Source organism: Leucoraja erinacea, chromosome 15 (assembly GCF_028641065.1).
Source record: "Leucoraja erinacea ecotype New England chromosome 15, Leri_hhj_1, whole genome shotgun sequence".
Lineage (NCBI taxonomy): Eukaryota > Metazoa > Chordata > Chondrichthyes > Rajiformes > Rajidae > Leucoraja > Leucoraja erinaceus.
Genome location: NC_073391.1, coordinates 19,596,053 through 19,608,054, shown reverse-complemented (window position 1 = coordinate 19,608,054; position 12,002 = coordinate 19,596,053). Strand labels below are relative to the sequence as shown.

The following is a 12,002-nucleotide window of genomic DNA, read 5'->3' as shown; positions in this document are numbered from 1 at the left end:
ATTTACACGCAAGGCACTGCTTGTGCTCAGCCACTCACTGGCAATCAGCTCCCTCCCGAGAATGTATTTTAAGTTCAGCACAGAAAAGAATGTGAGGCTAGGAGTTTCCAGACAAAATAACGGCAAAGTAATAGCACTCCACATAATTAATCTGTAAATATCAGCTGCTCTGTGGTGAAGATGGATGCCATAGTTTCCAATTCTTCTCAAACTGCCAGGCGGTTAGATTCTAAACCTTGCCAAAATCGCAGAACTTGCCAAGAGTCCGCTCGTTAAGATTAAATGCGTGTCATAAAGTTGCTGGATTTTCAACATTAATGGAAATGAATCTCGCTCCTGTCATTTAGGTCTGGTAATTTGCTTTGGGACAGATGGGTTACTGTCGAGATTTATGATCCTAATGACCTTCAGACACAAGGAGTACCAACAAAGCTGTTCAGTCCTACTTCATAATGCAGCAAATGGTGTCCCTAGAGTTTTAAACAACTTTCATCCACCTCTGCATAATGTTTTACCGCCAACATTCCTATTAATGATGGAAGGCAATCAGTTTTAGTAAGCTAAGCTCTCTCGACATACAAAAATGCAAATTAATAAATTTGGGTTAACTAATAAATATTTTGATAAACATGGTAAATTTAATACGCTCGGATTTAAAGAGAGGACTTGGGATCCATAGTTTCCATATCCTTGCACTTTTGTTTATTGGTCATTTTTATGGCAGTTGTTGACAGATGCAAGTCGATTACTCTGCCTCATCAGAAATTCCACTGACGCAGTTACATGCATTTTCGAAGATGGTAAAAAGCTAATGAGATGACCTTTTGCCTTCAACAATCACTATTTTGTACAAGTTCAGGGCAGCCTGTGCAGATCGTGGCAGTAATGCTGCTTCAATCCTTCATGTGTCAAGAATGTTTGCACATTTCACACAGTCTCCCTGCTATTCACTTGTTCATTCCCAAGTTGCACATCCAGCCAAAGTGCAAATAGATTACAATTTCTTATCTTCTGCTCATTCTTTTTTACATTTTTTCTCTTAACTTTTAGGATAAAAAGGGCAGTAGGAGCAACCATTTGTTGCTTTCAATCTGCTTTTTAGTCATTAGTTTGCACTAATTTGCCTTCATTCCATCTCTTTTATCCAAGACCCATAACCCCCAAATCCCCAATAATCTGCAAACATCTGAGAAGCCTTCATTATATTTAATAACAACATTCATAACGCTCGAGATCTGAAAACTTCAGAAATTATCTCAGTGTTAAATGTTCAACTCTGCACTCTGAAGCCATGCCCTCTAGTTTTAGATTCCCCACAGCACTTGACCTGACAAGCCCTCTCAGAAGCTGATAACGTTTCAACCAAATCACATCTCATTATTCAAAAGGAGAATGAGAGGTGATCTTATTCAAACACTCAAGTTTGTGATGGAACATGAAACATAGAAATTATGAGACAGTGGGGAAATTTTGTATCAGGAGGGCCTCACCATGGGATAAAGATCATGACCACTTATGACTGAGATCCCGTAAAGAATTTCTCTCCATACCCTGAAGATCCCCTGCCAACCCACATGGAATTCCCTCTTAAATTAGCCAAGAACTGGCCTCAACCCCTCTGTGCTGAGAGTTCCAGAGATTCAAAGTCTGTGTTAAAAAAGTTTCTTCTCATCTTTGCATTCAAGGATTCCCCATTATCCTTGAATCAATCTAGTGACCATTGTCTGTGCTGCCCTACCATCGGGTCGACAATCTTCCTGCATCTAGCCTGTCCAACCCCTTAAGAATTTGTAAGTTTCTATAAGATCCCCTCTCAATCTCCTAAATTCTAGAGGTAGACACACAATGCTGAAGTAACTCATAAGACAGTCCTGCATCTCTTGAGAGAATCAGTCTGGTGAATGTTTCAGGTCAAGGACCTTCTTCAGTTTGGATTGTGCCGTGCTCCAGGTGTGGTCTCATCAAACCCTGTACACTTTAATAGAACCTCCCTGCTCCTATACTCAAGGTCAATTTTCCAACTGACTTCTAACTACAGTGGCGCAGCTTTAGAGTTGCTGCCTTACAGCACCCTGCATGCCTACCTTCAATATGGTTCTACCATGACACGTTGGTTTTCGCTGAGATCTTCGGTTTTCTCCACATCGGCCACGATGATGGGACATGTCAAAGTAAATACTATGAGACAGTGGGGATTTTGTATCAGGGGGCCTCCCCACGGGATAATGAGTTGGCCACTTATGACTGAGATGATAAAGATTCGCTTTCTTCTTTCTGAAGATCGTGGGCCGAAGGAATTCTCTATTCCAGTGCCGTGAATGCCTGATAGCTAAATTCACTTCTGAGTTCTGCCTGCTAATCTTTCCATTTTCATACATGACAGTGCACAAACCTCACAAGTTAAACTCTATTCCTTTTCATCCTTCCAAAGTGGATAACTTCACATAACTTCACTATTAAAACTGTGTGTGTGTGTGTCAAAACACCTGTTTTTCGTTGATGACATCACAATGGATCTGCCAATCTGGCGCCAGATCGCGCTGAAGAATGAATGTCACCCCCCCCCCCCTCTCCACCTATTTGCCGTCCTCCCCGTTATTCAAAGCCGCTGCCGGAGTGATTACTCGCCGAACTCAATAAAGGTCAATATTCCAACCCCCTTCCTCGCTCGGGGGGGTCAGTGGTGCCGGCGCAGAGTTGCTGCCTTGCAGCACCCTGCAGAGTTTGTATGTTCTCCCCGTGACCACGTTGGTTTTCTCCGAGATCTTCGGTTTTCTCCCACACTCCATCGATGTACGGGCTTATAGGTTAATTGGCTTGGTTAAATTGTAAATCCCAAATGTGTGCCTAGGGTAGTCTCTCCCAATATGCCTGGGATCGCTGGTTTCCCCCCTCGGTGACTTCACTATTCTCTCTCTGTGTGTGTGTGTCTCTCTGTGTCTCTGCCACTCTCTGTCTCTGCCCCTCTCTCTCAGTGTGTCTGAGGTGGTGTGTGTTAGTGTGTGTGTGTGTGACACCGCCTGTTTTTCCGTTGATGACCCCCCAATGGATCCCCCCCCCCCCGCCCCAATCGGGTGCCCATTTGGTCTAGTCCCCCCTCTCTCACTTTCCCTCTATTATTAGAGAACCCTTTGCAATTAGTAATACGGCACGCTTCTTAACTCGCCATAAATGATTTTTTTGGTCGCACGCTAGCAACAATGTTACAATATAGCAATTCACTCAACATTTTTTTATATTTAGTACTTTATTTTTGATATTAATTTTTTCTAGTGGGATAAAATCATTGATGCATATTTTCTATAATATTCCACTGAGATGGTGTGATGCATGTGCACATTTAATGGAAAAATGGTTAACTTAAACAGTAAAGTTTGTTGTACCTCTATCCATATTGTTGAGATTGTAGCTCAAATTGCTGATAAAATAATACATTGATGAGGATGTCGGACTTTAAAATATGCACTTTAAATTGTAAAGAATTATGTGACAACAGAATCATAAAAGAGAATGCCACAAGGCCGGGACAGACATAACTGTGTTGTGTCTGCTGTTCGCACATTCATGAATTTGCTTCTGAATTGAGCATTATCAATTGCGCATTGAACTGTTTGACACATTTGTTTGCGCGGCACCAATGCTCTGCATGGCTACACTCTCTGCACTGTCTTCAATCTTCACCATTTAATTAAATGTTGCTTATTTCTAACGACCTGTTAATCTGAAATTAAAGTTCCACATCAAATCACCTTTTATTATTATTACCTAAATATGAATTCTGCCAATTCACATATTTTCGAGCAAACAAGAATAGACTGCAGGTACACACAAATGCTGGAGAAACTCAGCGGGTGAGGCAGCATCTATGGAGCGAAGGAAATAGGTGACGTTTCGGGCCGAAACCTTTCTTCAGACTGATGGGGGGTGGGGGGGAGAAAGAAAGAAAAAGGGAGGAGGAGTAGCCCGAGGGCGGGGGGATGGGAGGAGACAGCTCGAGGGTTAAGGAAGGGGAGGAGACAGCAAGGGCTAGCAAAATTGGGAGAATTCAATGACGCAGGCAACCCAGGCGGAATATGAGGTGCTGTTCCTCCAATTTCCAGTGTTGCTCACTCTGGCAATGGAGGAGACCCAGGACAGAGAGGTCGGATTGGGAATGGGAGGGGGAGTTGAAGTGCTGAGCCACCGGGAGTTCAGGTAGGTTATTGCGGACTGAGCGGAGGTGTTCGGTGAAACGATCACCCAACCTCCGCTTAGTCTCACCGATGTAAATCAGCTGACATCTAGAGCAGCAGATGCAGTAGATGAGGTTGGAGGAGATACAGGTGAACCAAGAATTGACTGCAGCTTTGGACAGTAAGACACTAACAAGTGCTGCTGCTGTTAGAGCTGCTGCCTTACAGCACCAGAGGCTCCAATTCAATTCTGACCTCAGGTGCTGTCTGTGTGGAGTTTGCACCTTCTCCCCGTGATGGGTTTCCTCCGGGTGCTCCGATTTCCTCCCACATCCCAAAGACATGTGGGTTTGTAAGTTAATTAGCCTCGGTAAAATTCTCTATTTAATGACTGGATGGAAAAATGGGATAACAGAGAACTAGTCTGAACGGGTGATTGCTAGCTGGCAGGGATTTGGTGGCCTGAAGACTGTATCACTAAACTAAAAAATGCTCAGATATCCAGCAGAAGAATGAAATCTCACATTTAACATTCTGAGTTTTACCTTCTCACAACAATTTTCCACTTTCTTTAGATGTGCTGTTATACCAGGTCATGTAAAATGCCAAAATAATGTATTTCTATTTGGCTCTAAGAACACAGAAAAACACCTTATCCGGGCAAAGGCTTGAATAGGTGATAGCCCAGAAACTATTTATCATTTACGTGAAATTAGTAATTGAAGCACAGCTAAAACTCTTCTAAAAGTGCCATATAACCATTCAGATTGAGATAATGTGGTTACTGAACATGTCTCTTTGCTCTGTAATATCTGTGTAACAGAAATATTCTAAATACTTAAATATTTTCAACGAGTATAGATTTCAAAACATTTTGGTAATCTTGGTCTTGGTCAACTACATTTTTAATTTCTTATCTTATTGTGTGATTTCCACAACGTGGGTTTTTTCATTAAAGGGTTTTTTCATTAAACTGTCATCTTTTGCCGGCATTTTTAAGAAAGGACTTTGACAAATAAAACGCTGATAATGCAGAAGCCAACCTGATCTCCTGAAGAAGGGGCCACTTAAGACATACGATCCTATCCTATTGTGACACATTTAGAGTCAGTCATACAACATTGAAACAGGCCCTTCAGCCTTAGTTGCCCATGACGACCAAGATGCCTCATCTGCAGTAGTCCCACTTGCCCGCATTTTGAATTATATTGTTCTAAACCTCGCCTATCCATATACCTGTCCAAATATTTTTAAAATATTGTTATAGTATCTGCCTCAACTACCTCCTCCGGCAACTTGTTCCATATACCCATCACTGTCTGTGTGAAAAATTGTCCATCAGGTTCCTAATAAATCTTACCCTCTCACCATATAACAATGTACTCTGGTTCTTGATTCCCCTACTCTAGGTTAAAGACTCTGTATATTCCCCTATCTATTCCCCTCATGGCTGTATGCACCTCGAGAAGATCACCCCTCAGCCTCTTGTGCTCTTGTCCAATCTCTCCCTGTGGCCCAGCCCCATGTCCTGGCAAAATCCTTGTGAATTTTCACAAAGTAAAATGTTATTTAGTGTAAATATTGACCAATAATGTTGCAAATATTACATCTAATTTATCAATCAGATCTACACATCAGTCATTTAAATTTTACACATTTCTGAATTGCTTTTGTCAGTTTAATTAAAATAAACTTACATAAAAACAAAAAATACGAGACAGACACCACAGATCAGGAAAGAGAGGCAAAATGAAAGGTTCAGGTCTTTTCAGATTATTTTACCAGTAACACTAAAAGATCAGATCTTTTGGGCTTGGTTTCCTCACCAACTATCATGTTTAGCAGCACCCCATTCTCACACTTATCCTGACCAGATATGAAGGGCCTACTTGTTGTCCCTTACTATACCAAAGTCCAACAGCATCCTGTCCCTAGTGACAGGGTCTCAAGTCTAAGAGGAAGGAGTCCCACCCTTGACGTACCCCTGATAAATGTCAAAGCTGAGGCTGGAAGTCACTGGCTACAAAAACTGTGATTGGTTTTAATGGCACTCAAATGAATCAAACATTCAGAGAAGTAATTAAACAAATAAATATTGACAATAGCTAAAAATAATTTAAATCATGAAAGAAAAACAATAAAATAATTCACGTACCTTCTCTTTTGCTTCCCGAGCCTTTGCCCTACAGTCCTCATTGAAATCAATGAGGTTTCACATTTGTATCAGATCTAATCTGGCACAGGATGTGGCTGATAATTTCCTCAACATTTTGCTGGCTTTCCCAACAAAGTTAGGGCCGGTCACTGACGTGGAGGTCAGTGACAGCATAAGTGGACAGATTTGATCTTCTGAAACTCAAAGTGAAAATCTTCTGCGTCGGACAATTCTGTGCAGAATTCTGGAACTTACTGTACTTTGAATGATTGCATGCTGGCAGTTCCAATCGATAACACAGCAATAGCCATAGGATCAGCCTGTTAATTTGTCTCCACAGATGCTGCCTGAGCATTTACAAAATGTTCTGTTTTTATTCCAGCTTTCCAGCATCCAGAGTATATTGTTTTTACGTTATTTTGACTACTTTAATTTGGTCAAGGAAAAATAGAATGGGACAAAATGGCCAATTAAATATATTTTTAAGGCAGAGATGGATAGATTTTTGATTAGTAGGGATTTCAAGGGGTTATGGGGAGAAGGCTGAAGAATTTGATTAAGAGAGGAAGATATATCAGCCATGATTGAATGGCGGAGTAGACTTGATTCTAATTCTGCTCCTATAACTTATGAACTTATGAGCAATTGTTGTCAATGGAAATAAGAAACTGTTCTAATTCCAGTATTGCATGGGAACCTTGCACATATTTTCTCTATTAATATTAGCTGAGAAAACCAAAGCACTTCACTCAAGTTCAATTTTCTACCCTTTTAAATGCACCAGTGTTTTTGAGAATTTTTTGAAGCAAAAGCCATGAAAGTAAACCATAAATTAGTAATTAACATCATTTTTCTTAGTTGGTTCCACAATCTTCACTCACCCCCTCAAACATTCTTTAATGTAAAAATATAATTCAAAAAGCTGGCGTAACAGCGGGTCAGGCTGAAGAAGAGTCAGAAGAAAGATCTCGACCCGAAACGTTACCTATTCCTCTTCTCCAGAGATTTGGCCTGACCTGCTGAGTTGCTCCAGCTTTTTGTGTCTATTTTCGGTGTTGATCAGCATCTGCTGTTCCTTCCTACATATTCTTCAAAATAACATGAAGTAACTTTGAAATGATATCGCTTATTTTATGGGACAAGTGGCATTCAATTTGGTCGAACTCTGTCTTACTCTAACGTAAGATGTCTTACTCTTCTTCAAACACAATCATGGGGTCACTCATGTCTGCCAGTAGGTACGGTTTAACGTGCATCTGAAAGTCAGCATCTCCACCAGTTCAGTGGTCCCACTGTTTGTTTACAAAGAAGCAACAGCCAATATCCCACTCCTAAATCTCCCTAGCGAGACGCAAACTGATTCAAGGGCAAGAATGCAAAGACCAAACCATTGAACCTCAAGGATGGCAGTACCATAGTTTGTTAGAACGACACAAATTTGCACGTTTTATTTTGTCTGTCATCACATTGAATTAATAAATTCTCAGTTTTTTTTTGGTTGCATTTCTAGTTTGTAAATGCAATACCTATAAATGCAAATCTTTCTCCTATCGGCCTGAAATAAATTTAGATTTGAGTAATGATTCATCTCAAGTATGCAGATAAAATTGGTGCACAGAGGCACTCAAGATGTATTAAATCGGAGGTTGACACAAAATGGTGGAGTAACTCAGTGGGACAGGCAGCATCTCTGGAGAGAAGGAATAGGTGATGTTTCAGGTAGAGGCATTTATAATATTCAGAGCACATTGGTCCAGAAGTGCTATAATGTTGGCAAAGCTTTTGTCTTAGATCGATAAACTTAATGAAATGATCCATTGAGCCTTGGTCAAGATTATATCACTGATGTAAAAATTGACATTCTGCCCCTTTATTGTTGAGACCACTTGGGTACTGAGAAATACAAAATTCACCAGTATAAAAAATTAAGTATTTGTTTGATGGCTGCATTATATAAATAGCTCACAAAATGTGCAGGAAGGAATTGCAGATGCTGAAGAAGGGTTGTGAACTGAAACGTCACCCATTCCTTCTTTCAACAGATCATGCTTTGCCCGCTGAGTTACTCCAGCATTTTGTGTCTATCTTTGATATAAATAGTTCTTTATTTTCTCCTGTGGAACTAACTGGCAGAGTTACAGCTAAAATCTCAACTGAATAATGTAAAAAAAATATTTCAAATAAATTCATTATTGGTTTTCCATCTGACTGTTGGGATGTTCCACAGATCAGAGATCCTTAGTGACTACAAGTAGACCAAGTCATTCTGACTCTGTGACATGAGAAATGTAAGAAATATATCAAGCACCAAAACCGGATGTAAAATAAGAGTGGTACAGTTATTCTGAAGGAATCAAATGTAGTTGATGAAAATGTATGGTGCGATGGTAAATCAGCAAAATCCATCCAATGAAATGGTGTTATGGTACATTCAAGAATCTCAGCCTAATGTAGAAAGGTGCTGAAGCACTTCAATCTAACGTAAACAAGTAGTGTTGTAATTCCAAACTCGCAAACCCTGGAGGTTTTGAGCTGTGCTGGAAGCTAAACCACTCAGACTTACGGTGACATGAAGGGGAAGGGAGGTGTGCTGATGATCAGAAAAATACATTATGGTACAGTGAAGTATTTAAATGTAATGTGAAAGGATATTACAGTATATATGGAGTATTCGCCACCAGTAATAGGAATCCTCCAATAGGAGGCACCACCTGCATTAGATTATATTTCCCATCTTTCTTACACTGTAATCAGTGTATTTATTTTCCTGTGGAATGTTTAAAGTAACCTCCAGCTTCAGCAAACTGCAGTTGCACTAATTTCATTCCACTTTATACCCGATGAGGGAGTTCCACGGTAGCGCATTAAACAACCTTGAATGAATAATTTGCTGCAGTACCAAAGACCTGGAGTAAAAATAATCCGAATCAAACAATCCCCCTTTCAGTTTGAAATTAGTTTACATCTGCAGCTCAGACAGGGCTAAAGCGTGATTTGCAACATGTTTTACTTTGGAGCTAATTTGCACGAATAATGATACTAATTATTGTTATTAAATAAGTATTTACTTTGACTGAAATTTAGCTGCCGATCAACAGATGGCCTACAACACACATTAAACTTCGCAGCTGATCTTTAATAAATTAAATTACATCTCCAGGATTATCAATGGAGCGCATTAATCACACGAAGGGAGGCATTGTCGCTGTTATTAGAATCCCTGCACATTGCAACTTGCTCAGTGCCTATCCATGATAAACTGTGACATTCGGAAACATACAAGTTAACGTTGCTGCAAGGTAGCCGAGAGCTCGCGCGAAGAACATGGAAGCGATAGTGGCTCAAGAATTCAGTCGGGACCAGCGGGCAAGAATATTATTAACCCGCGCAGTTACCGAGTAAGTGATGCGCGCCCTTGTCAGACAGCAACACGTTTACAATAAAAGCACTATTACTAAAAAAATAACTATTACATTTTGCAGCTTCCACTGCCACAATATATGTCACAGCAACTAAGGGTTGCAGATTAGGGACAGCGGACATCCTGTCTGCAGGTTTGCATAATGCGGTCGGTCACCTTACAGCTGTAGAGAGTAAAGTCCCAGGTCACTCAACCCCCCGGAGTAGCAAGCAAGCAGGTGGAGTTTAAATAAGGGGGTTGTATTGTAGTTAATGATTCCATGGATGGAGGGTGATGGAGAGGGGGTGCAATAAAAGCAGAAACAGCAACAATCATGAAAGGAAAAGAGATCAAACAACAAACGTAAAATTAAAAAAGGACACAATGATGTGGTTAGAGGGAAATACACAAAGCAATTCTTACACTCCCCGGTCTTACACTATGCCCAGTCCAGAAATAAACTAATCCAGTTAATAGTGACACTTACACAAAAACTCCGAAGAGGAAAGCTCTCATGCCGACCTCAAGAGCCAAATCCCGCAATCTCTTCCTCTGTGGTTCCTTAGGAGGCAACTGCATGGCCGAACTAGAGATTGTTATGATTTATCTGTTTTAAAAGGATAACGGGCGGATGTCCCAGTGAGTGGAGGGAACGGGTGTCGGAGGATGGCAGCTTTCTCTGGTCCTCAGCTCGGGATGACTCCGAAAGCAAAACCCGCCGCCTCACCAGGTCGCGCATCTCCAGCGCTGATCGTGTTGAATTTCAGCTCCCCCTGCCTTCAGCACAGCCATCCCGCAACGCTTATTGTGCGCGATCGATCAGGTAAGCCGGCGAAGGGAGGGAGGCGGTGTCGAGTGTGCCTGAGACCAAGTCTAGGTGGCGCGGAGTGTTCATTTGCAAGTCATGTGCATTCCAAGGTACAAATTAAATACAGGTCAAGTGCATTCTAAGATGCAACTCAAATTCATTTTAAGATACAACTTAAATGCCTTCTATGATGCAAATAAAATGCATTCCAAGATGCAAGTAAAGTGCATTCCAAAATGCAGTAAAGTGCATTTCAAGATGCAGTCAAATGCATTCTGAGATGCAACTCAAATGCATTCTAAACGGCAACTAAAATGCATTCTAAAATGCAACTCATGCATTATAAAATGCAACTCAAAAGCATTCTAAGATACAACTCAAATGCATTCTAAGAAGCAACTCATGCATTCTAAGATGCAACTCAAATGCATTCTAAGAAGCATCTCATGCATTACATAGAAACATAGAAATTAGGTGCAGGAGTAGGCCATTCGGCCCTTCGAGCCTGCACCGCCATTCAATATGATCATGGCTGAAAAAGACCATTCTAAGGTGCAACTCAAATGCATTCTAAGATGCAGCTCATGCATTCTCAGATGCAAATCAAGCGCATTCTAAAATGCAACAAATGCATTCTCAGATGCAACTTAAATGCATTCTCAGATGCAAATCAAATGCTTTCCTAGATGTTCTTCGCTTTAGAACATTGCGCCCCTGACCATTAGCACGACCATTAGTCAACCAGAAACCGCCTTCTACACTCAATTCGAGCCTGGTGAAATTATTTTTTATAAAATAGCGATTTCTGTTATATTCGTTCGTGGGGAGGTGTAATTATTGTTCACAGAAAACCAGAAGGAAGGTACATGGAGGCTGCCGGTCTGTGGTTCGCCGCGGACATCTCGACTGAAATCCTTGCGCATCAGAACAGCGCTCAGTGCATGTTCGCGTTGCTTTTAAATCTTTTACGCTTTGTGGTGTTTGCTGGATAAATTCTTGCGTCCCGATCAGCTATGTAATCAGACGTGTATGTGCCGAGGACCAATTGTCAGCACTAGCTCATGTGAACAAAAACTTTATGCCTGATGAAGATGTCGGTGTTCACAAAGGCGCACAGCACCAGAGGCTGGCCCTCGCATCGGATGTATTGCTATAGTATTAACCTTTGTTTTCATTGTACTGAAGGTGCCTGGCAGTGTTTGTATTGACATGCTAAATGCAGTAAACAGCGGCATTTAAAACTATCTTGGTTAGCATTCATTACAGTTCACAAACAGGTTAGTAAAAAAAAAAATATTAATTCTTCCAAGTTATGCCGCAAATTCTGAACTCTCATCACAACGACGTTTACAGTGCAATTGAAAAGCAAGAAATAAAATCGCGGATACTGGAAGCGCTTAGACTATATGTTTCCCATGAAAAGTAATAGATCACAAACATTAGCAATATTTATCTGACAACGTTGCC

The 12,002-nt window shown here is 40.9% G+C and overlaps 1 protein-coding gene across 2 annotated transcripts in view; it reads right to left on the bottom strand.

Moving 5' to 3' along the window:
* plpp4 (phospholipid phosphatase 4) overlaps positions 1-11,009 on the bottom strand; it is a 265,024-nt gene extending 254,015 nt beyond the window's left edge. The window contains exon 1 of one of the 2 annotated variants that reach the window (XM_055646828.1): positions 10,215-11,009. In XM_055646828.1, the coding sequence (XP_055502803.1) occupies positions 10,215-10,306 (92 nt within the window). In that variant the 5' untranslated portion in view covers positions 10,307-11,009. The remainder of the gene's footprint in view (positions 1-10,214) is intronic. The other variant, XM_055646827.1, reaches the window with a different exon arrangement.
* Between the last annotated feature and the right edge of the window lie 993 nt (positions 11,010-12,002).